General features: G+C 32.5%; 3 protein-coding genes across 3 annotated transcripts; 1 reads left to right on the top strand and 2 right to left on the bottom strand.

The window, feature by feature from the left end:
* Positions 1-294: 294 nt before the first annotated feature.
* On the bottom strand, positions 295-1,280 carry LOC9319341 (extensin). Its single transcript, XM_021030513.1, has one exon. The coding sequence runs from the start codon at positions 911-913 to the stop codon at positions 530-532; it is 384 nt and encodes a 127-aa protein (XP_020886172.1). The 5' UTR covers positions 914-1,280; the 3' UTR covers positions 295-529.
* A 77-nt stretch (positions 1,281-1,357) lies between these two features.
* LOC9321473 (AP2-like ethylene-responsive transcription factor PLT1) lies at positions 1,358-4,782 on the bottom strand. Its single transcript, XM_002883227.2, has 9 exons — positions 4,206-4,782; positions 3,676-4,117; positions 3,504-3,586; positions 3,329-3,337; positions 3,139-3,227; positions 2,981-3,054; positions 2,842-2,892; positions 2,668-2,744; positions 1,358-2,471 (listed from the first exon to the last, which is right to left on the bottom strand). The coding sequence occupies exons 1-9, from the start codon at positions 4,321-4,323 to the stop codon at positions 1,690-1,692; spliced, it is 1,725 nt and encodes a 574-aa protein (XP_002883273.1). The 5' UTR covers positions 4,324-4,782; the 3' UTR covers positions 1,358-1,689.
* Positions 4,783-20,615: 15,833 nt separating this feature from the next.
* On the top strand, positions 20,616-22,090 carry LOC9319340 (serine/threonine-protein kinase UCNL). The gene has a single exon (XM_002885360.2). It carries the CDS (start codon positions 20,679-20,681, stop codon positions 21,903-21,905), a length of 1,227 nt encoding a protein of 408 aa, XP_002885406.1. The 5' UTR covers positions 20,616-20,678; the 3' UTR covers positions 21,906-22,090.
* The last annotated feature ends 2,332 nt before the right edge of the window (positions 22,091-24,422 follow it).

Here is a 24,422-nt window from a genome sequence, read left to right as displayed (position 1 = left end):
TTAACCCAAAAATAATATATCTTAACTATCACTTTTACAAATATATTACTTAAATATTCTTAAAATTTATTTCTAAGATACCACCAATAATCATGCTCTAATCAATACCGTTTTGTGCTAAGAGTCGGCTATGACGTGTGCGTATATGAATGCCCAGAAATTCGTTTTATAATTTTTCTACGCAAAGTCGTTCAATCCCGGTTTCGTTCTTTTTAATTTTATTTATAAAAAAAAATGCTTGCAGTTTTGAATTGTTTTACGGAACTGAAAAAAAAATTGGAATTCCTTAGAAGATTAACGAAGACATGCATAATTATGTTTAGTCGAGAAGATTTGAAATGATCACAAACTGAAAAGAATCAATACAAAATAACAAAATGTTAAACCAACCATTAGTGCATGGATCAAACTTCACTCACATTACAAAATATCAGGAAAAAGAAAATGATTGAATATATAGATGAAACCTCGGGGAAATTAAGGGACATCAAAGACATCACATAATTAATGCATGAATGTCTTTGACGCTTTACAACAACCACCACCATGGTTTGGCGGGAGGAGGTGGATACACTTTTCCATATCTAGAAGGTGGTGGTGGTGGAGATTTCCTGTAATAGTAGGCTTGATAAGCTTGAGGAGGCGGAAAAACAACCGGAGGAGGATAGATTGGAGTAGGAGGAAGAGGGACATCAACGGGAGGAGAAAGATCAGCCGGAGGAGAATAGACGGGAGTAGGAGGAGGAGGAAGATCAGCCGGAGGAGAATATACCGGAGAAGGAATAGGAGAATGTTGTTGTTGGTAGTTAGTGTAAGTTTGGAGAAGCTTACGGTTGTTACTGGCTTCACCAAGTGTGATAATTAGGGTTGCTAAGAGAAAAACTAAGGTGACGGAAAGGCCTTGGGACACCATTTTTAATGGTTGTGTCGTTCTTTGTACTCAATGATAATGTTAAAATCCTAGACATAACTATGTTTATATATATGTAATTAATCCATTGGTAGCTCTCTTGATTAGAGAGTTGATTCCCACTAACCTTTGATATTTTTTCTATTGTAATTCTTAAGTATATGTTGAGCGGCCTTTGCTGTTTTGTTTGCATTTTAAATGCCTCTTGTTTTCCTAATTGGCGCGTCCCTCTAAATAGTAAGTTTTCTTAAGTAGTGTTATTAAAATACCAAGAGAGTTTTGATCTTTTGGATTTTATACAAATAGTTCGATAATGACGTTAACACAAATTATTAGTCTTATATTATATGACATATATGTTGATTGGGTTGATGCTTTCTAAGCAGATTTAACAAACTATTTTACTAATCCTTGACTTTTTTTGTCGGCTACCATTATAGAAGTCGATGATAAAATAAGAACTAGAATTATCTTTATAAACGAATTACAAGTTTGGAAATTAGTCACAAGGGTTAGCTTTAAACAAAATTTGGGTACACCTAAACTTAATTGAGTACCCATAAAACCCTAACCCTCAAGAACCAATTAACCAGTCTGAGAATACCTTCGCCGTAAATATAAAAAGAACACCTTGCGTCACCTAAATTCTTCTACCAAAAGTCCCTTCTAAATTGATCCTATTACTTCCAAGACAAGAAACAAAAAAAATTGAGAGTAGTGATTAAGATAGTTACTATTCAGACCCTTTCCTGGTGCTGCAAGAAAGATCGAGATCCATGTTACTCATTCCACATAGTGAAAACACCACCAGGATTTGACCCCTGAACAGACTCACCGGTCCAACCACTATACCCTCCGGTTCCATCACTGGAAGGCATATCGTAATCTGTTTTAACGGTTGGAAACTCCTCAGCAGATCCAACAGTCGAGCTCGACCCAATACCAATACCGTGGTTCCCAAGAAACGCTGCAGTGTTGTAGCTCCCACTAGAACCTCCATTGTTATTATTGTTGTCAACGATAGAGGTAGAGACAAGGCCATGGAGAAGAGCCGGATTGCTATGAAGATACGCGTTGTAGAGCTGCTGCGAGTTCTGGCTCGATTGTTGCTGCAAGTAATTGTTGGTCTGTTGGTGGAGATGAAGCTGTGTCTGGATATAGCTATGGTGATTAAAAGAGGAGGAATCATGAGCATTGTTGTTGCTGTAATGAGAGATGTCATTGTTCTGAAGAGATAGAAAAGGCTCTAAAGGTTGCTGAATGCTTAGAGGGTATGGTTGAAGCTGAAGCCTTGATGAGCTGGAGCCAGAGCCTGTGCTCGAGCCAACCCCGTACTGGAAACTTGAACCAAGGGCTATCATCTCCGCCTCACGTTTCCTTGAAGACTCCAGAGCTTGAGCTTCTTTGAGCCGTTTAGCTGCGCCTCCTCCTATGGGAAGAGTGCTGCTCTCTAGGATGGCTTTGACGTCATACCTATTGATTTCAAAGTTGGTCACTGCATTAAGTCCTCTGAACTTTATTGCAGCTATATCGTAAGCTTCTGCTGCTTCTTCCTCAGTGCCTGAACAAGATAAACCATATTGATTACGTAAGTTATGTTTTAATTTTGGTATGTATATGAATAAGGTTATTTTATTTTTCTCTACTAAAGTAACTTCACTTTGATTTAAAATTTGTACTGAGCCTTTAAATCGTTAGAATCAATTCTTATGGTTTGCGTACCAAATGCTGTCAAGATCTAATAACTAAGTACTTACTAAAAGTTCCCAAGTAGAGGTCTTTGTTTCCGGCGACTCGGCCGATTCTTGCTTGCCATCTTCCATGTTGGTGATGCCTATACATATAACAAGTAAGGAAACAAAAAAAAAAATTCAACAACTAAAGATGCTTCTTATAAGACTAAGTATGGGAATATTTACGTATTTACAAACCTTGTAACTCCTCGATACATCGAAGCGCCTCTGGAAAAGCCACTACTTTTCCTGTGATTTGACGAATATATAAGTTGTTGTTAGATTAGATAAGTTTCAATTTTATATGAAAACCTCATGGGAAAACACAAAACAGAACCTTCTAATGGCAGCCACGAACTCTTGTCTCGTCATGTGCTTCATTTCCTCTACTTCTTTCTCGTAGTTTGTAATCTGATATGTAGTAATGAATCAAAGATTTGAAGCATACAAAACTAGTATCAAGAAATTATTGCAAGAAAATATGATTTAACATACGGGGAAATTAGTAGTAGTCGAAGGACCCCAGTACTTAAGTGCAGCTAGATCATATGATCTTGCGGCTTTATCTTCTTTGTCATATCCACCTATATACCAAGAATTTGATTTAATTAAGTCTCCTTTAATGAAAGAATATAATTAATCCACGAAGATGGTTAAGAAAAAAAATACAATTCGATGTACTCACCCAAGTAAACTAGAGATTGTTTATTGAGTCCCCAAGATTTACGCATCAAGAACAAAGAATGGAGCCAAAACATAGTTAGTATGAACCAAATGAAACTTAAAAGACAAATTTTCTTTCAAAAAAAAAATAAAAATAAAAAAGACAAAACCTAGTTAAGTGGAAGTAAATTACTTACCTTGTCTTCCTTTCCTAGACTGGCCTTCCCTTCTACAACTATTATCCCATAGATGAGCCTCATAGCGACCCGTCCATCGATGTCTATGTGCACATTCCATCATTACACTCAAATAAAGATCACAAAATAATTAAAGAAGATCAAATAAAAGAGTGATGAGTCACATATTAACCTTGTGACACCACGATAGATCGAGGTTCGCTGCCCGAAAGTGTCCAATGCACGTCTCGGCGTGGCCGTCTCAGCAACGGCTAGTACTCCACCGCTAGTGTTATCCCCGGTGGTCTCGGACGGTGAAGCTTTGTCTACAGCGTTGTTACCAGCGGTGGTCCCCATGGACAAAGTGAGTGACTGTAGATTGTGAGCACTCTCTTGAAGCTCATGATAGCTACTGTTGTTAGGAGTGTTGGAGTCACAAGCTGCTACAACGACATCGTTTGATTGGACGGTAGGCATCAAGCTATTGGTATGGAAGTAGTAATCTGAGTCGTTGTAAGCTACTAGGTGGTTGGATTGGTTTTCGTCCGGTTTGCTCACACCAAGAAAATCGGCCACTTTTGGAACCTCTCCTCCTTCACCTCCTCCTCCACCGTGTGGATTGATCATATTCCACTCTACAAAATAACAAATTGTTATCTTTAATTAGTATATTATACACAAAAAGAGAAATCATATATGTATAGATATATCTAAATATATTACCTTGTGTTTGAAAAGGGTTGTCCATATGGTCGCTGACCAAGCCAAGGTTGTATTCATGAGGAGGCAAAGAAGAGTTGTTTGGTGAAAGAGGAAAGCCAAGCCAGTTGTTAGAATTCATTTTCTTCTTTTTGAGTCAAATCTGTCTGTATTGTGGTTGGGCTAATCAATCAATCACTACCACTTTGATATGATCGATATACCAAGCTCTAAGCCAATCAGAGAAGAAAGGAAGATTCAACTATCAAGGATTGGGCCGGGAAAGATAATTTAATGATCAAGACTGCTTTCAAAGATTGGAGAATATGTGTGTTTATATATATAGGTAGATGTATTCTTCAGATTTATATATCTGCCTCTCTTTTTCTTTCTCTTTCTCTTTCTCTTTCTCTTTCTCTTTCTCTCAATATCTAGAAACTCTATAACTTTAGGGTTTTAACAAAGGAGAAGATATTTTTGAGAGATGAATTTTGAGGAAGACCAGAGAAGTTTTATGGTGAAAGACCCCTTTAGAATATTATTTCTTGTATAATACATTAATGTATGCACTATTCATTAATAGTATTGCTTATAACTATTATAGGAGTTCAACTAAAACCAGCATCCAATTTTTTTTCTTACACTATACCAACGTATTCTGTCGGATTTAAATCTCGGTGAATATACGGCGATAACATTAATAGTATAGAAAATCATCCACAAAAAGTTATCTGCAAGGTGCACGATTGACGTAATTATATGCAACGGAGTCTGCACATGACAGTTTATGCAACGGAGTCTGCACATGACAGTTTTTGTATATACATACATGACTATTTACAGTGTACTTAAATACATGCTTTTATATATACTGTAAATATTCACACATTGACACATATATTCTTGTATATGCATAATTTTTAACATTTGTTATACGCATTGAAGAATTAATTAACGTCTAATTTGTCAGCAGAAAGTAATAAGTATATACTTGATAAACTCTAATAAACTTTTAAAATTCAAGATAAACTCTAATAAACTTTTAAAATTCAAAATTATATACAAATTTTTTGAATATTGTGTCATTAAATCTCTTTTAATATAGTATTAACTGTACTCCGGTCCCTTCCGTTTCCTTTTCTATTACGTTTTTATTGGTTAAAAGCTCAACATTAGAAATTACACAAATGATACATTTTTTTTTTTTTTTAAATCTGCAAACATCATTTAGTAGCCAGCTAAAACCAATTGTGTAAGGGTAATATATTGTGAGTGACAATTAATTTGCAGAATACGAAAGATTTAAAAACAAATTTAAAAGAATATATGCATTTCTATAAGAATCTACAAACATAAAATAAAACAAAATAAAATGGGCGGTGTCAACTTCGTGAAGTAAGACAAAACCTAAGATTCCAACCGAAAAAATCCAACCCTCTAGGCAAATTAATTATGACTCACAATGAAATTACTTATCTATGGGTCTGACTGGTGAGAGAGAAGAGGAAAAGAAATGAGAAGAATTCTTCTTTCTACTAATACGTAGAAGAAAAGTTTCTACTCATAAAATAAAAATTCATTTGATAACAAAAAAACTTTTCTTCCAACGTGGTAGGACCACGTGATATATTTTTCTTTTATGTAGCACACCAGTCACAGCCTATAAACTTTTTGTAAAAGCAGATTTTAACTCTTTCTTTCTCTCTCACTCAAGCTTCTCTCTCTAAACCCCACTAGGATTATGGGAACTCACGTCCTCGTTTAATGCGATTCATGACTCCACAAAGCCCAGCATTCCCACACTCTGCAAATCACATCTTCGCCTTAATTACCATTTGACCATTCTACGTAAAGTCTTTCTCTCCCTCTCTCTACATCTTCTCTGCTTTACCATGAGTCTAAATGGTAACATCAAAAAAACATTCAGCTGGATTCAGCCCGATTCAGCAATTCCGTAGTCACCATTTGCATAAAACTAAATTCAGCTGAATTCAGCCAGATTCAACAGTTTTTTTCAATACCAACAGATATGTAGATACACTCATTTCTGGTAAAAATTTGGATAATAACGTGTACACACATCGAATTAATATATTTTAGATTATCAAAAATTACACATCAAATTTATATTTTAAAATAAATCAGATTATAGAGATGTGATATATGAATAATTCAAATACATAAAACCACTAATAAAATAGGCAAGAAGCGATGTTCGGATAACTATAGATGATTTTGGATAATTTTATTAATATTTAGATAATTTAAAATAATTTTAAAAATTTCATAAAAACAACTCACACCTATGCTAAAATATTATTTAAAATATATTTTTTTTGATTTTCCAGGTCATATTATTGATTAAACTACTAGATAACAATAAAAAAAAACACACAATTATATAATCTTATTATATTATCATGTTAATTTTTTAAATTAATCTTCCAATAATGCTTTGACAAAGCTTCTTTCATTAATTATTTACATATTTTTAATAGTTCAAAAATTATTTATATTTGTAATAAGTTTAGATAATTTAGTATTTATTTATTAGTATAACAATTAATTAGACCATTTGATGATTTTATTTATTTTATTTAGATATCTTCTTTGGTACTCTATTAATATTCATAATTATTTGATGATATTTTTCAGTTAAAGTCTTAATTATTTTGACAGATGGTATCAAAAATCACAAAAAAATTCAGCTAGATTCAGCAGTTACCATTTAGAAATGTAAAAATCCAGCCAGATTCAGCTAAAAATCACTAAAAATTCAGCCAGATTCCTCGGTTACCATTTAGACCCACATGTATACTTGCGTACTTGATCCAATATATGCATGTTTAAAGCATACGCCTACATATGAGCAGGGCAGGGCTGGTCCTAGAAATTTGGGGGCCAAAGCAACAAAATATTTTTTTAAGGTTATTATAAACAGTTATAAAATTTGGGGGCCTTTTCATAAAAATAATTTTTTTTGGGGGCCTATTTACATATATTTTCTCTTGCTAAATTTCTAAAAAAATTTGGGGGCCACAGACATTGGCTTCATGTTGCTCCCCTCAGGACCGGCCCTGGAGCAGGGCCGGGCCGGTCCGGTAAAGTCCGGGGCCAAATACGAAGAAAAAAATTTGGAATTTTTTTAAAAACAATAACTACAAATTTTTTTTTTTGTTGCTAATTATGGAATATTTCTAATTTTATTTAACAATATTTCTTAATTTTTGGAGATTTGTTTTCTAAATTATGACTTTTTACTAATTATGAGGCCTTTTTATTAATTATGGGACATTTTTGTTTATTTTGAAGCCTATTTTACTATTTTGAGGTCTATTTAATTAATTATAGAGCTTAAAAAAAGAAAACTTCACAAAATAGACCTCAAAAATATGAGATCCAATATAAATATATCCTACAAATTGGTACAGGGCGGGACTGCGTATGAGTGTACATATATATACATGCATATATAACATTCCTTAGTGTAGATCCCCGAATACTCTCACTTTTGCATGTGTACGTTCATGCAATATTATAAGAGCCAATTCATTAAGGGGACATTAAATATTAGGCTAACATATGGAAAAAAAGTGACACTTCGTTCAAAAAAAAAATGGCTTAAAAGATTAACAAGAGAAAAGTACTATTCTTTTAATTGTTTGTTAGTTTACAGTTTTCTCATGGAGAAGAGAAGATTAAAAAAGTCCAAATAGGAACAAAAAAATCGTAAAATTGGTAGGGGAATTTGTTTTTATCTCCCCGAGTAAAAATCTGTTGACCGCTTAATCGGTCTTCGCACCCGTCAAAAGAAAGAGTTTATATGAATTAATTAAATTAAAGAGCATGTTTAAGTTTAAAAATTATTATTGCTTATGTCCTTTGCACACTAGGAGATTTTATTGTGCTATGAGCCAGCCCTCTTTTTTAATCGCATGCCTTGTGTCATCCATTAACATTATATTCATTTAATAATACTTATCAAAATGTACGTATTTAAAAAAAAACTACAATATGTTTCAAAATGTGATCATAGTATACTCATTCATGAAGTTTTCCAAACAGAAAACAGTATACTCATACAGGCATTTGTAATAAACATATCTGCTTTATGTTGGCACAATATACCCAAAAGGTCCAAAATTGATCTTCGTCAACTTCATTGTACTCTACTATATGCTATGCTTAATTTCAAAAGTAATTTAAAATCGATCAAGTGATGATACTGAAACATTTTTTAGAAGAGATGATAATTTGGTTGAAAATATACATTTTTGAATGAGATAATGTTGTTACTTCTGAATATATTTAAACATATACTCACAAATATATTTTTAATGTTAACACATGTCACATGTCACATGATAGTATGATACTAAAACAACAAATAGATTTATCAATTCAAATACACATTCAAAATAAATAAATACTATAATATCCAGCAGGTATAGGTCTGCTAAAGGAAAGTTCTCATTCCACTTTTCAGATTTTATTATATCCTTCTCACTTTTATCATTTAATAAAATATAACTAAAAATCTATCTGCAATATTTCTACAAGTGAGAAAAAGAAAAAAATAGAAAGTTCAGAAGAAAGCTTCCTTTTATGGCTTTCTTCCAGACTGTACCACTCAGAATTTCAGTCTGCTACGTATAAGTAGAATCTAAACCCAGAAGAATAATCAAATGACATTTTCTGAACTACTTTCTAAGTATGATAAATAAATAAAATCCAGAATAATCTGTTACCTTTGATGTCACATCTTGCCGCCAAATTGGTTACTTCCTATATCAAAGATTTTGGGAATAAAAACAAATTGTTAAGCTTTTACAAAATTCCCTAACAAATAAGTTGATTAATTTTTTTTTATTCTTTAATTTCTTAGCAATTTTTTTTACGAAATATCATCACTTAATATTTGAAATGCTTTTTCACCCTGTTGGCACTACTCATAGAATGACTAGGCTTTTCCAAGAATATGAGCTTAAGTTTTCCATGGACAATTTTATTCCGAAAAAAAAAATTCATCGGAAAATGTTAGAAACAAACTTATTTTAAAGTGTGGTCACTAGAATATTATTGCTAAAAAAAAAACTGAGGTCTCTTTTTGTTTTGGCCAGGTTTAAAAAATAATTACTGTTTACTTTACTTATTCAGAATCAAAAAGATAAAGACAAAATTAGACATGAGAGATACAGAATATGATTAAAATACCAAAAATAAATTATAAACAACTAAAAAGAGGTTAAAGTTAAAATAAAGAACTCTGTCGTGCAGAATCAAGTAAAAAAGTAAAAACGATAAACCCTAGATTTTATAGTCTTACAAGTGATCAAAGCTTCTACGGTAGTCTACAAGAAAGAAAGGTATAAATAAAATTATTTATGGAACAAAAAAAAGTAAAAAAAAGAAAGAAAGAAAGAAGTCGCAGAAAATCGGAAGAATTGGGGGAAGAAAAGAATCTAAGGAGAGCGAGTCTTTGTTGGGAACGGTGAAGCGAATGTGCAATTTGCAGACCATTTAAGCCACCGGCAATTCTCGGTTAATACTCCTTTCTTTCTTTTTTTCCCATCGTTTCAGATTTTTGTTGCCGTCCTCCTCTCTTATTACACTGCCACGTGTCGGTTAGGTTTATACTTCTTCCTGGTAAGTTCATTGTCAGTAAAAATCAATAATTCTAATTAGAGTGGATACAAATAAAAACATACTATTTCTAGTTAGGGTTTTGCTAGGTTTAAGCTGTTTAGATTTTTTTAATTATAAAAGTACTTAATCCTTTCAACCAAAATTTATTATTTTACTTATGAAAAATATGCATTTAGTTTCGGTTTGTAACAATAAAAGAAAAAGGTTAATTAAAAACTAATAAATTATTGAACTTTTCCATAAATTCACCTTTTTTTTTTTTGTGTGAATATCCTCTTTTGTTATATAAGATGATAAACCTAGATATTCCAATACTTAGTGTTTCTAAAGCATATTAATGGCGATTATACCTTATGTTCTTGCTGAATTTTATGCATGAAATGTTGTGCAAAACATTTAGCCACCATTAAGAAGCGTATTCGAAATCCTAAAGGCAAATGTTTACTTAATAAATGCAAAGCCGTAATTGAACAAATGGGAAAGAGAGCCGCTCGAACTTCTTCATCTTACATATTAGATGATGATGTGGTTTTTTCTAAATCACAACCAGCAAATTATTCTTTAACTGTTATTTAAACTCTACTTAATCAAACTACTACGTACTATATATATAAACTTCATCAAGAATCATTTGAAGCCTGCGAGTTAATTAGTTAGAGTAATAAAAAATATATTAAGCCTGAGATTAAGTTTTACTTAGTTAGACATGAATATAAAAATGTGCATGTGGAGGCATAGACGTTAAAATCACGAAAACCGGTGGTAAATTCTTGGAGGGGAAAAATCAAAGAAAGAGAAAGAAGTCACAGTCACGGGAATCCAGAGAAAGGCTTTGTAGAGTTTCCATGGTGAAATGTGGTGTGGTGTGTGGTGTGTGGTGGGAGGAATAGCCGGAAAAGTGCTCGTGTCGCCTCGAGATGAGTCTCATCTTCACCATTTATGTATTCTTTTAAATTGTATTATTATAGTGCGATTAAATTTAATCCTTTTTGGGGATTTGCTGTTCTTACAATGGATTTGAACTAAGTCGGGGGTGGTGGGGGGGGGGGGGGAGATGGTGTATTTTTCTACCTGAGATCGAAATATAAGCTACGTTACAAAGAGGAAAAAACAAAGAAATGCATATAAATAAGATAATACACATGCATATGATATCATTTTAAAGGTAGGGTTCTACATAGGGTTGTGTTTTTGTAAGAACACGAGGCCGCATAATATTATCAGGGATGCTTTAATTAGTTGTCGTAACTCACTGAGATATAAACATATGTGCATAGTAGTATATTGAATGATCCCAAGAAAGGACCCTATAGGTTATGACTACGTTCAATGGTATGTCTATAGAGAGGCATACATGGGCGTGGCGTTTGTGTTTTTTGTTAAGTGGTTAATATTTGGAATGTTATATCGTTCGAATGTTCATGATATATATTGGCCTATATATAGGGTCGTTTGATTAATTGATTGGTCTTGTTTCATTTATAGTTTTTTTTCTTACTCACAAGGAGACGGATTCATGTGACGTAGTAATAATATAAACCATATATACTGTTATATGAAATAGAGTTGGTTTGTATATCCGAGTAGAAGTTCTTGATTTTGGTTCATGCATGATCGTTTGAAAAATAGGATTAACTATCAAAACTCAAAAGTACATGTGATAGTTTCACAAAACAATTTTTTTTTAGAGATTTATATATTACTCATATATATGTTTTCTTGTAGACTTGTAGTATATATATATACAACCAACGTTAGTTTGACCATTTTAAAAATTTGTCAAACTGCCTGCATCAACGTAAAATTTGTTACCAACAATTTTTATCTATAAGATCAGTGGTACGGAGATAATTATAGTTATATTTACGGTGTCATATATACTACGGTAATGTCATTATTTTTATCTGGTGCGGTCATTTTAATTCGATTTTCGTAAAATTCACATAAAGATTACAAAACTTGGATCAGCAAAAACCCTATCTATAGATCTAATTACTAAAAATATGGACTAGTATAGTTTTAAGTTTATACATAACAGTTTTAACCAACGTGGGTTGGGCTAGTGGCACTTGAGGAGGTAATTCCAATATGGTGCCCGCAGTTCGAGGGCTAGCGTTGGCCACTGCGGTATTTACATGGCGGCTGCAGGCCTCCAGGAAACACACTAAGCGTTGGGTTCGGACGGCCTGAAAGGGAACCGGCCTCAAGCCTTGGTGCTAGTCGGGCTTCGGCCCGGATACCTGGGTTTTCAAAAAAAAAAAAAAAAAAAAAAAAAAAAAAAAAATTGTTACCAACAATTTTTATCTATAAGATCAATGGTACGGAGATAATTATAGTTATATTTACGGTGTCATATATACTACGGTAATGTCATTAATTTTATCTGGTGCGGTCATTTTAATTCGATTTTCGTAAAATTCACATAAAGATTACAAAACTTGGATCAGCAAAAACCCTATCTATAGATCTAATTACTAAAAATATGGACTAGTATAGTTTTAAGTTTATAGAATACCATACTTGTACTATTTTATTGAAATTGAAGTAAGACAAGGAAGGATATAGGTTTTCGTGAATGTAGATAACCAAGGAATCACATGAAAGATATTTCATTTTTGGGGTAAAGAATCACACTAGTACTATAAATTATTTGGATTTTGTTGTCTTAAATAATACGTTATTTTCTATAGCTATCATCGACGTAGAACCACATCTAATTATTTATCAATAGGTACGCAGAGTCTACGCTACCCTCATACACACCAATAATCTGATAATAAAAGGAGTTAAAGAATTCATTCTCAAGAAGAAATCCGATAAAACTAGGGATTGCTTACTATCTCTCTTTATCTTAAGAATTTTTGATTAGAAAAATTAATGAAATACATGGCGTGTATCGGTTAATAGAAATGCTTTTGTTAAAGAATAATCTTATGTTATTCATTTTTTAAATATCCATTTAAGTTCATATGATCTGTTACATAGTACTAACTACTACGTAAGGGAAATAAAAACAAAAATTCTCATTTTTCATGTGTTGTGACTTGTGCGGATAGTGTTAATTGGCTTAATTAGTTCGTGCGTTGTAATTAAACATGCATCCTGTAACTGAATAAAGACTGAATTCATGATTTTAATTTGATATACGACTTTTGATCTAGTGTATCACTGTATCTGTTGTCTAACTATATAGCAATTTTTATTGATATACTGTATTTATCAATGAATAACTATTATGTTCAAAATTCTAAACTAATTATGAAACTGGTACTTTTTGTAATTTAAAACGCTCACAGTCACCTGTTAGCCGGATTTGTTTAACTCTGGAAATGAAACTAATTAGTATTGGAGCCAGTGCATAAAATAAACAAAAACTTTATTTATGGAGTTGGAACTCCTATAATTTTGGTTAAAGCAATAAGTTTAGCCAAATTACTTCCTCTTCAATTATTTATATGATTTGAATAAAATAGAGCACATTTTCAGCGACTCTTTTATTTTTCTTTCTACAAAAATTAGAATGGGATCCGGGCAGGGACCAAAAGGAAGGCCCTACTACTTCAAACGCCATTTTGGGACCGTTGTTCCAAGAGCAAAATCTAAATGGTACGCATGTAATTTACTGAATTGAGCATTTGCTTTTTCTAATTCTCTTAAGCCCATTTCTATCTAATCTCATCACTGATTTGAGTCGGCCCATTAATGATCTTACTCTAATCTTATTAGGCCCAGATAGAACTTTTGTTAACCCACGTTAAAACACTTCTTACTTTCTTAGTCTTAGCACATTGGGAATAGACTAGTAGATTTTAATTCTTTGTTTGGTTTTATTTTATTTTTGTCTTTAGTTTGTCATGTTTGTTTGTTTTTATTGTCTTATAATGCACGAAGCAAGGTGGAACTAAAATTTGTTTACGTCGCTTTGGTCCAATATATAATCAGGGGTTCGACTTCTAAGATTCATACACACCCAATTTAATCAGTTTTCCAGTCATATAAGTTTATCTTTCAACCTTCTAAAACAGTTACTGAATGAATTTGAGTTGTTGAGTAAACTAGAAATCTGTTTCTCGGTTTGATTTTCGGTTGGACTAATTCAGCTTACAGTATAGTCATAGGGAAAGTTTATTAAACATTCATACAAAAACTATATATAAAAAAAAAAGACTTTTTGTGTTGCCGGTTTTACTGGACAATATTTTAATTTAAACTAGGAAAAAAACCGGGTTAACCTTGAGTGTTGACACATTGTCATATTAGTGAGAAACTTTATTAAGTTACAAGCTTTGTCTGGTCTTAAAAGCAAAGATCACTGGCGAAACAAAGAATTGGTCAAAACGCAAGAGTTTTTTTCCAAGAAATCTAGTTTGATAAAGAGTTGTTAAATCTTCTGACCATATACATTGCTTGACTATGGGGATTAAAGCTAAAGCAAAAGCAAAATATGATTGTCTTTTTCAACAACAAACAAAAATTGAGTCTCTTTCCAGTTTGACCATACTTGAGGTTGAGTTACTTGAGTATATATACTTAAATGAGTGATACCTACTATATAAGCAATTTTAGGTTTATCTATGATCGACTTATGATATACTCTCTTCAATTATTATTTTTATTTTTCGAAAATATGAGTAATTGGGCATATCATATCATGTCCCCATTATCAATCTCATAAGTCATAATCATTAGAAATCGTGTAGGCAAATAACGAAGCATAAGTCATGGGCATATCATATGTCCGTACTATATAAGCCACTATTAGAGCCAAAGGATACTTAAAACACATTTAAGAAAACAGAATCGAAGATTTCTACTTTTATTAGGTTTTTCACAGAAAAACAAATCATTTAAAACAAAATTTGAGTGATATAACGTAATTGATCAAGTACTATTTCACTAATAAAAATAAAAATCTTTATCAAATCTCTGTAATACTTATTGAGGAAGACAGTCCATTTAATTGTCAGAAGCATGTAGCTATTTCCTTTCCTCAAACTCTCATCTAAATTCCCATCGAGAGTCCCTCCCACCAAAAACCTATAATTGCCTGAGGGTCAATACAGGTTTTTATACATACAAAATCTAAACCTACTATACAGATTATATATGTTTAAATAAGAGTGCGCACAAATTTAATACATGTTTTCTATTTATTTGTACGTGTACATATCTACGAAGAGGCGACCGTAGGGGGAAAGCGGTCTATAGAAGTAGTGGAAGGGTTGAAACCTTTTCAGCCCCAAAAACAGAGTCACGCATTAGTGATGGAATCGCATATAATTTTCCTAAAATATTTCATATATTAGTACTGGAAGACCTAAGAAATTGATTGAAACGAAACAAAAATTAGAAAGGGATTACCTGAATAATAAAAAAGAACTATAGGGCTACGCATTCAGTGATTAAATCATATATTATATTCGTACAAAATATTTCATATAGTACTAGTGGAAGTATAACAATGAAATAAAAATTAGAAAGCGAATCCACGAATAATAAAATTCTAAGCGTAAACATACGTGGGAGGTGGATCATGCATAGGCCATATAGCCTTTACTTTTTAATTGCAACCTGAATGGTTTACTCTGTTGTCCGATTTTGTGTCTCCCTTTAATCGTGCCAAGAGCCATATAATATACTCGTTTGTGCAATTCACTTTTGATTTTAAGTTATCTTCTGACAAATCGTTGGCCAAGATATAATGGCCGACAAGAGTCATCATAAGTCTAGTATGTCTTTTTTCTTTCCATTCAAATAAATTATAAAATTGATGATGTATGATTCTTTTCTAACTTTGACAACGTGAATGGGAAGAAGGAGAATGTGATTCATGTAGGATGTAAGTATGTAACCGGTTGATATGTTTAGAAAAAAAAAAGATAAGTGTAAAATTTTATTTATTCTGAATTTGTGAATATATTCATCAATGTACAAATGAAAATAATTATTTGTCTACTAAAATTATCAAAAAATAGAGTTAAATGAGAAGATTTCTTCCCTCTTCAAAATGGAGAAAAAAATTTTCATCTGAAGTTAAGTTTTCTTCTATTTTATTTTCTTATAATTTTTTTCATTTCCTCTAATATATCAACCAGACAGACCGTAATGTTTGTTTTTACTACCATTTTTCTCTTATGAATTTGTCGTTTTCTTTTGTTAGTTATTTGTAGATTATATGGATTATATATTTTTTAAATCTATAATTACAAAAATTTCAATTTCACGAGTTAATACTTGTAAAACTTTCATTGTCTTCTATTTTGTCTAGGTGTTTAAATCATATAAATATATAAATAAGTTGTAATCATGACATCAGAATCCCAAAATTTCATGACTTTTGTTACAATGAAGGTTTTTTTTAATACATAGTTTAAGTTATAGATTAATGGCAAATAATAATATGGAGTGGGGGTAATTATGTTTCATAATTTAGTAAGAGGCTGGAAATAAAAAGTAAAATAAAAGAGAATTCAGTTTGAAAGACTGAAAGATACACTGTGTCCTAAAGTGGTAACTCTTTCTCATTTAAAATTCCTTTTCTGAAAATTCTCTCTCGCTCTTTCTGAAACCATTACAAAAGCACACTGTGGTATTTTTTTTTTCTTTTTCGATTGTGCATACCACGTGACTTACCCCCACTTCCTTCTCAATATCTCAAATTTCTTATTTAGAAGGGTAATATTAGGGAATAGTCAAATAAAACACATAAATTAGAAAACTAGCAGAGAGAAAGGTTTTTGTCGGAAAACAGCGGTGGATCCACGTTATTAGAGGATATGAAATAATAAAACCATCATCCGTTTGTTTTGAGATCAACAGTAGGCGAGATTGTTTCGTGAGATTTTCCAAAATAGCACGTAAGATCTAAATTTCATATGTTATATTTAATTAAAAGACATGCTATTTAAAAAAACATAGTGTTTTTTTAAGAAAAAACATTGTTACGTAGTGTTTTTTTTTTTTTTTTAAAAAAAACATTGTTATAGAAAAATTAAACTTGAATAGAATCTTTTTTTAAAGAAATAACATGTGATCTTAATAAAAACCATGAATTACTAGAAAATAAGAATTTTTTTTAAAGAATCACATGTAATCATAATAAAAAACGTGTATTACTACAAAATAACATGATAGAGAGAGATATTAAACTGAATAGAGTGTTTTTTTCAAGAATTACCATGTGCTCTTTATAAATAACGTGTAATACAAAAAAATTAATATGATAAAAAGAGATATATTATTCTATCACATGTAATTTGAGAAAAAAACATGTTATAAAGGGCATATACGTAATAACATATGTTTTCCAACATGATCCGATAAGTAACTGTTATCCTCAAAAATTTGGCTATTTTGTGCATATTCCCTATTTAGAACGTTTACTCAATACTTAAATAATTAAAATTCAACAATGTGTAAACATCACAATGGGAAATTTACATATATATCAGATATATAAAGTGATCTACATCTCTTATTATACTCTAGACTATCTTTCTTACATTTTTAATGTGAAATTTCTAGTAAAACAATGTTTATTTAGTTAAACTTTATTTTCGTCATCGACCAAAATGTGAAACAGATATACCATATTCTATTCTTCATTGAATACCAATTTTTTTTTTTTTTTTTTTTTTTTATCAATGGCCTTGCGAGTTAAAAGTTAAAACAATATCAGAAAAAAAAAGAAGAGAAAAATAAACTTATGAGAACAAAGAATCTCCGTATTCCTGTTGCATCACCTTAACTCTGATTATTCATAAGAAAAAAATACGTAAGTATAGGACCATATATTTTCTGAGTTGTTACCATCAACCACTATACATATAATTTTCATCATGTTATGAGATCTACCAGATCTTTTCCTCATTTCCTGTTCTGTGTGTATTAAGAAGGATTTGGCAAAGTATTTAATACAATATTACGTACATGGTCAAAACTTATATAATTATTATTGCAAATATTTTGCCTCTTGTATTAGATTTAAAAATCAATGAAAAGAAGACATCAGCTAATCGTCGTTAAAGTGTTAAACAAAAAAAATATTATTAAAAATAGATGTTGAACATTTAATTTAAATAGAAGATTGTTAATCTTAATACGGTATTAAAAGTTACCAATAAATCCAATTATGTAATACACAATCAAGAATCAAGTTCAAAATGAATAAAAAAAAGCATTTTTCATTTTTTGTTGATGTAAACTAATTATTATTTTGAAAATAAAGGAAAGATCCTTACAGAACAACATATATTTTGCGTTAATTTTACATGTGTAAACTAAGTTTCCAAGAAAATAGACTAAAATTTATTCCAACATGTATATAAACAATTAAATGTCATATCTAGCATGTATATACGCAATAATGATCTATATCATAAATAAAACAAATAAAAAGAAGAGAAATTGTTAAAAATGTCCCTTTTTCAATACCTCTTTTCAAAAATGCCCCCTTTGAGAATCCATTTTTAAGTTTGTTCTCTTTTAATTTTTAATGACCATTTTACCCTTATTTGAAACAAAATTAGGTCCACAAAATACAAAATATTTTTTGGCGGGAAAAGTGATCCCGTAATTTTCCCGCCAAAACACTTGTAAAAACCTTGTAAAATTTTCCCGTAAAAATTTGTCCCGCCAAAAAATTTTCCAGCCAACAAATTTTTTTTGCGAGAAAAGTGATTCTGCAATTTTTTTGGCGGGAAAAATTTACAAGGTATTTTAAAGGTTTTACGGAGTATTTACAAGTATTTTGTAAGGTTTTACAATGTATTTTAAAAGGGTTTACAAGGTACTTATAAGGTTTTATAAGGTATTTATAACTTGTAAAACCTTATAAAAACCTTGTAAAACTTTATAACTTGTAACACCTTATAAAATAGCTTGTAAAATCTTATAAAATAACTTGTAAAACCTTACAGCCTTATAAATACGTTGTAAAACTTTTTAAAATACATTGTAAAACTTTATAAATACCCTGTAAAAAACCTTTAAAATACCTTGTAAAATTTTTCCGCCAAAAATTTAACACCAAAAAAATTGCGGAATCACTTTTCCCGCAAAAAAAAATTTTGGCAGGAAAATTTTTTGGCGGGAAAAAATTTTACGGGAAAACTTTACAAGGTATTTTAAAGATTTTACAAGTTTTTACAAGTGTTTTGGCGGGAAAAATTGCGGGATCACTTTTTCCGCCAAAAAATATTTTGTATTTTGTGGACCTAATTTTGTTATATTTCCTTATATATTTGTGATATATTTTATTAAAAGAAGGGTAATTTAGTCATTTTGTATATAAAAAGGAGTATTTTTAAAAATGGACAGCCAAAAGAGACATTTTTGAAAAGAGGTATTGAAAAAGGTGTATTTTTGTGAGTCTCCCTAAAAAAAACGATACGACTATAAATTATAAGAATGAGTCGCTATTTTGAAAGTGAGTTAGGCATTCTTTTAAATACGACGTCTACAATTAGGAATAATTAATCGAACTAATGAAAGTAGGTTTAATAATTGTACGGGCGTGCCAAGAGATTAACACTAAACAAAAATTTAGCTTTAGCGTTAAATGTGGTGGTTGCGAGGCTCCAGTTTGGCCTGTCGCGACACATTGGCTCTACTGCATTATGTTACCGCACGTGTTCCATTATTTCTTACTCCTTCATTATTTTTCATTTAGTTTTCTATTTTTCCTTTGTCGTGAAGGGGAGAAAAAAGAAAAGAAAAACAAAAGAAGATGACATTATTATCATTATACACATAAGTATATTATATCGAAACTAAGTTTTGTTTTGTTTTTTCTCGACAGCCTGGATATTAATGCATTAATAAAAATCGTATAAAGCTATTGTACAACCCATGACACTAATACGTCTGCCACTTTGATTATCATTTATATGATCATACGTAAATTAAAAAGTATAAGTGGTATTAGCTCGCATTAGAATGTTACTGATGATAGTTAAGATGAATAAGTTGTTCCAAGTGTCTTGATCATAAGAATCTGCACAAAACTGACATCAAAAGGTGTTTTTTGATTAAGAAGAATCGGACCGTTCCATCGTCATTAACATGCCCTTGAAAATGGCCTTCCATTTCCCACGCTTTAGGAAGAGTACATTATGTGTGATTTTGGTCCTGGATTAAGATTTCGAACAACCAGACTTAGCTCACTTTAATGTGCACATTCCTTTTGCAAATCTCCAAAGAAATTGGCAGCGTGTCTTTTTCATATCCAAGATTCAACTGTTGCATCATTCTCCTATCTCTATCCACAAATCATAATGAAAGATAAACTTCAAAATTGATTGAATATGAGAAGATGGAGAAATAATTTGAGAGACTTCGAGCGAATTTTCGTAAAATGATATTATTTTCTATATCTTAATTGACAAGTAAAAGTTTAAAACAACTTTACCATATAAACTTTTTATTATTCTTAAAGTATCGCAAATTCAAATAAATAATTATATACCTTTACAAATCAATTAAAACGTCTTATATATAATTTATGTAGAAAATACACTAATTTACTTACTAATCAATAATCGTACATTAGGTGGATATATGCCGTATAGTCATGGTGTCATTATCCTATTAAAGACAATAACATTGTAGATTATATTACGTGCGCATATATCTTCCGCAACACTTTTTTTATTAGAAGAGACATTGATCGCCATAATAAGGGGAAAATAATTAGCAAATTTAAATAAACTATGCATTATAAAAAAACACTAAAAGAGACAAATAATTAACAAATTCGAAGACAACGATAACGAGAGAACAATATTATAAATAGAGGTAAGAGGAGACATAAGGCAAAGTTCAGACCCACTCGTCTCTCATCACTCACACTCAATGGAGACATTACCATCGTCCCCACCATCATCACCGCCGGAGATTCTCGACCTTGACTCTATCAAAGCTCTCAAAATCCTCGGTAAAGGCGCCACAGGTACCGTCTTCCTCGCACACGACGTCGTTTCAACCTCCTCTTCTTCTTCTCCCTTTGCCGTCAAGCTCGTCCACAAATCCTCCGCTTCCTCTCTCCGCCGTGCACGCTGGGAAATCGAGGTCCTCCGTCGTCTCTCCATTGACTCTAATCAAAACCCTTTTCTCCCTCGTCTCTTAGCTTCTTTCGAGTCACCGGAATACTTCGCTTGGGCCGTCCCTTATTGTTCCGGTGGTGATCTTAATGTCCTTCTTCACCGTCAAAACGAAGGCGTTTTTAGCTCCTCTGTTATAAGATTCTACGTGGCTGAGATCGTCTGTGCGCTTGAGCATCTTCATACCATGGGGATCGCTTACAGAGACTTGAAACCCGAAAACATTCTGATTCAGCAATCCGGTCACGTTACGTTAACCGATTTTGACCTTTCTCGGAGCCTCAAAAAACCCACCCGACCCCAATTCTATCAACCCGACCCGGAATTGATAACCGATCGTAAAAAAAGTCGGAGCTTTTCTCGGTTGATCTCGCCGGCGGTGGAGAAAAACAAAACAGGGTTGAAGAAAACAAGATCCGCAAGGGTTAACCCGATTAATCGCCGGAAAACGAGCTTCTCCTCCGGCGAACGTTCTAACTCCTTCGTCGGAACGGACGAGTACGTCTCGCCGGAGGTAATTCGCGGCGACGGTCACGACTTCGCTGTAGATTGGTGGGCTCTCGGCGTTTTGACATATGAGATGATGTACGGAGAAACGCCGTTTAAGGGGAAGAGCAAGAAGGAGACTTTTCGTAACGTGTTGATGAAGGAACCCGAGTTCGCTGGAAAACCCAACGACCTCACTGATTTGATCCGGCGGTTGCTTGTGAAGGATCCGAATAGACGGTTAGGTTGCCACCGTGGCGCGGCGGAGATAAAGGAGCACGCTTTTTTCAGGGGTGTGAGGTGGGATTTGTTAACGGAGGTGGTACGACCGCCGTTTATTCCGTTAAGAGATGACGGAGAATTAACGGTAGGTGGGTTTGATATAAGGGAGCATTTTGAGAAACTGAGGACGACTCCATCATCAGCTCCTCCGTCACCGTTACAGTCTCCGCCGCACGTGTGTCGTAAAAACGATCCGTTTATTGATTTCTAATCCACGTGTGGGGAATCTAACACGTACAAAGTTGTAGATAAACTTTTTTTCCTTTTGTAATTTTCACTTCTTTTTTTCTGATTTTCATTTGTAAGAAAATCATTGTTAGAACAAGAAACTGGAAAAGGAAATGTATTTCCCCTGACGTGAAAATTATGAAAATTATAATCGTTTCTTATTGAAGACTTCGCTTGAAATCGGAAGAAAATATTTATACAAAACAGTGTAATTTAGATAAATAAGAGATATGTATTTTTTTAAAAAGGTATAATTATAAGCGCCCAAACATCCGTTGTCTAGTGGCAGAAGAAACTTTGGGAAAAGATGAAACTCCCAAACCTGAGTTCGATTCTCCCTGGAAACAAAAACACATTTGTTTGGGAAGTCTGTCAGTTGGGCCTTGGCCCAATTGGTTTACCTGGTAGCCAGAAATGCAGACGGTCTGACTACCCCTGGCACTTAGTCAGAAAGCATTCCAAATTCGGGATAGGCAGAGTGGTAGCCCGTAAGGGCCTAACCGTTAACACGGTGGACCAGTCCACTATGTAGCACCTCGGTGCGTTCCTACTGGGGCCGACCGGATAGCCGATAGGATTTATCAAAAAAAAAAAAATTATAAGGAATCATTAGTTTATTTTGATTTAGAATGTCAAGGAAAAAGATGGAGTTAGTGGGTATTGGATTGGATACGAATTATCAAGGGTTTGGGTTGAAAATGTGGTAGAAACAAAAAATAAAGTAAAGAATAAGATGGGAATGTGTAATCATAAAATTCATAATTACACGGCATAAATCCTTCCATAAAGCACGTTACCTGATAATTACACCTGAGAATCCACATTTGTATAGTATATCTTTTCTTCTTTCACATACGTTGATAGCACTCAACATTTATACAAGCCATAAGTAAAAGACGAAAAAGAGTTAAGATGTGGAATCGGTACTTCCTTTTTTAATACGCTATGATAAAGTAAATTTTATTTCGCTGGCTTTATTAGTTAATCGTGGATCATCAAAGTTCTAGTGATTCGGTAGGGTAAATGGTTTTTAGCGATTAGATAAAAGATATTGAACTTAAGACGGCAAGTAAGTGAATCCCAACCACAATTTAGACATGTTTATCGAAGTGTTGGGGCACCTTGATGCCACATCTTTGATTACTTTATTAATTAATAATGTTTTAGTTGACAAAGATCTAGTCATCGGAGCAAATTATCCTCACGTCAAGATGCCCCAACACTCTTATGAAAATTGATTACAACATATCCATGGAGAATCTTTTATTCGGATTCGAATTCCGTGTTATTTTTAAATTAAAGCAAGAAATTGTTATGCCTGAAGCTGAATTAATAATCCAATACTTACTGATATTATCATATTAACAAGTTATGATTAATCTGTCTCTTCTTCTTTAGAAATCAAAGTTACTAGATATCATTCCTATAGTGTCATAAAAGATTATCACGGAGAGATATGTAAAGAAGGGGTTCAAGATCCTCTCTACGATGGATCTAAGACTAGCTAAATTCTTGTGTTTGTATGATATTAACAATAGATGCAAATATGTTGAGATATGGAGCCAAAAGCAAAGTCACGGGTAGAACAAAGCCTACCCATATTAAGAATACACCTACAATCTAAAAAGAGAGATGTTTGGCTTTGAAAATAAAATTTAACTTTTATTGAGGTGTTCGGCCAAAAAGTTGTACAGATAGTTGGTATATCTTCTTTTTTTTTGTTACTTGAAATTTTATTGATAAATTTGTTGTGAAACCAAAATATAATACAACACCCAAAAGAGGGAAGCAAAGCCGACGGACAAAGACAAATCCCCGGAGAGCCGGAGGAAAACGAGAATTCCCCGGAAACTAGGCCCTATGTAAGGGAAACTAAAGACACTAAAACAAAAAACATAAAAACTCAAACCAAAACGAAAATAGACGAACCCTTATACTAAACACTGAAACAACTAGGCAACAACCAACCAAAAGACACTAGACTTAAGAGGCAAGAGGACCTCTTCTTCCGTTGCACCTACGAATAGATAGTTGGTATATCTATGTTGACAAAGATTAAAAGCATAAAGCATCTTATATATTATGCATGGGAATATATATTGAAACTTTTCTATACTGTAGAGTAGAGTACTAGATTTTTTTTTAGAATGGTAAGAAAAAATAGAGCCTTCAAAATTGGTATGTTAACAATTGCATAAGTTTAATCATTTGAAAATTGATAAAGATAAATTAATTTTAGTCTCATATTGTTCGTTAATTTGGGTTTGCCGTTAATTTTTTCACTAGTAAGTGAGCAAAGTGGATTTTGAGTAGCACTGAAGACGACAAAAGGAAGGTAAAACTGAAAAAGAAAGGGGGACAAAGCCTAGAGCATCTTCAATGGGGAGTTGTCTCTATGAAGCTCTCTCAATTTTTTAATTATAAATTTGTTGAAATTTTGAGATGAGAACTTTTGTTTTTTTTTTAAAAATTTTCATAGTCCAATGGTAGGTTCTCTAGT

This window comes from Arabidopsis lyrata (genome assembly GCF_000004255.2).
Source record: "Arabidopsis lyrata subsp. lyrata unplaced genomic scaffold ARALYscaffold_3, whole genome shotgun sequence".
NCBI classification, from domain to species: Eukaryota; Viridiplantae; Streptophyta; class Magnoliopsida; order Brassicales; family Brassicaceae; genus Arabidopsis; species Arabidopsis lyrata.
The sequence above is the reverse complement of the archived record's forward strand: the minus strand, read 5'-3'. Positions and strand labels throughout refer to the sequence as shown.

Coding starts and splice junctions, on each gene's coding strand:
- LOC9319341 (XM_021030513.1), bottom strand. CDS start 913: ATGGTGTCCCAAGGCCTTTCCGTCACCTTAGTTTTTCTCTTAGCAACC.
- LOC9321473 (XM_002883227.2), bottom strand. CDS start 4,323: ATGAATTCTAACAACTGGCTTGGCTTTCCTCTTTCACCAAACAACTCT. Junction 3,587..3,675: donor ATCTATCGTGGTGTCACAAG/GTTAATATGTGA, acceptor ATGTGCACATAG/ACATCGATGGACGGGTCGCT. Junction 3,055..3,138: donor CGACTACTACTAATTTCCCC/GTATGTTAAATC, acceptor ACTACATATCAG/ATTACAAACTACGAGAAAGA.
- LOC9319340 (XM_002885360.2), top strand. CDS start 20,679: ATGGAGACATTACCATCGTCCCCACCATCATCACCGCCGGAGATTCTC.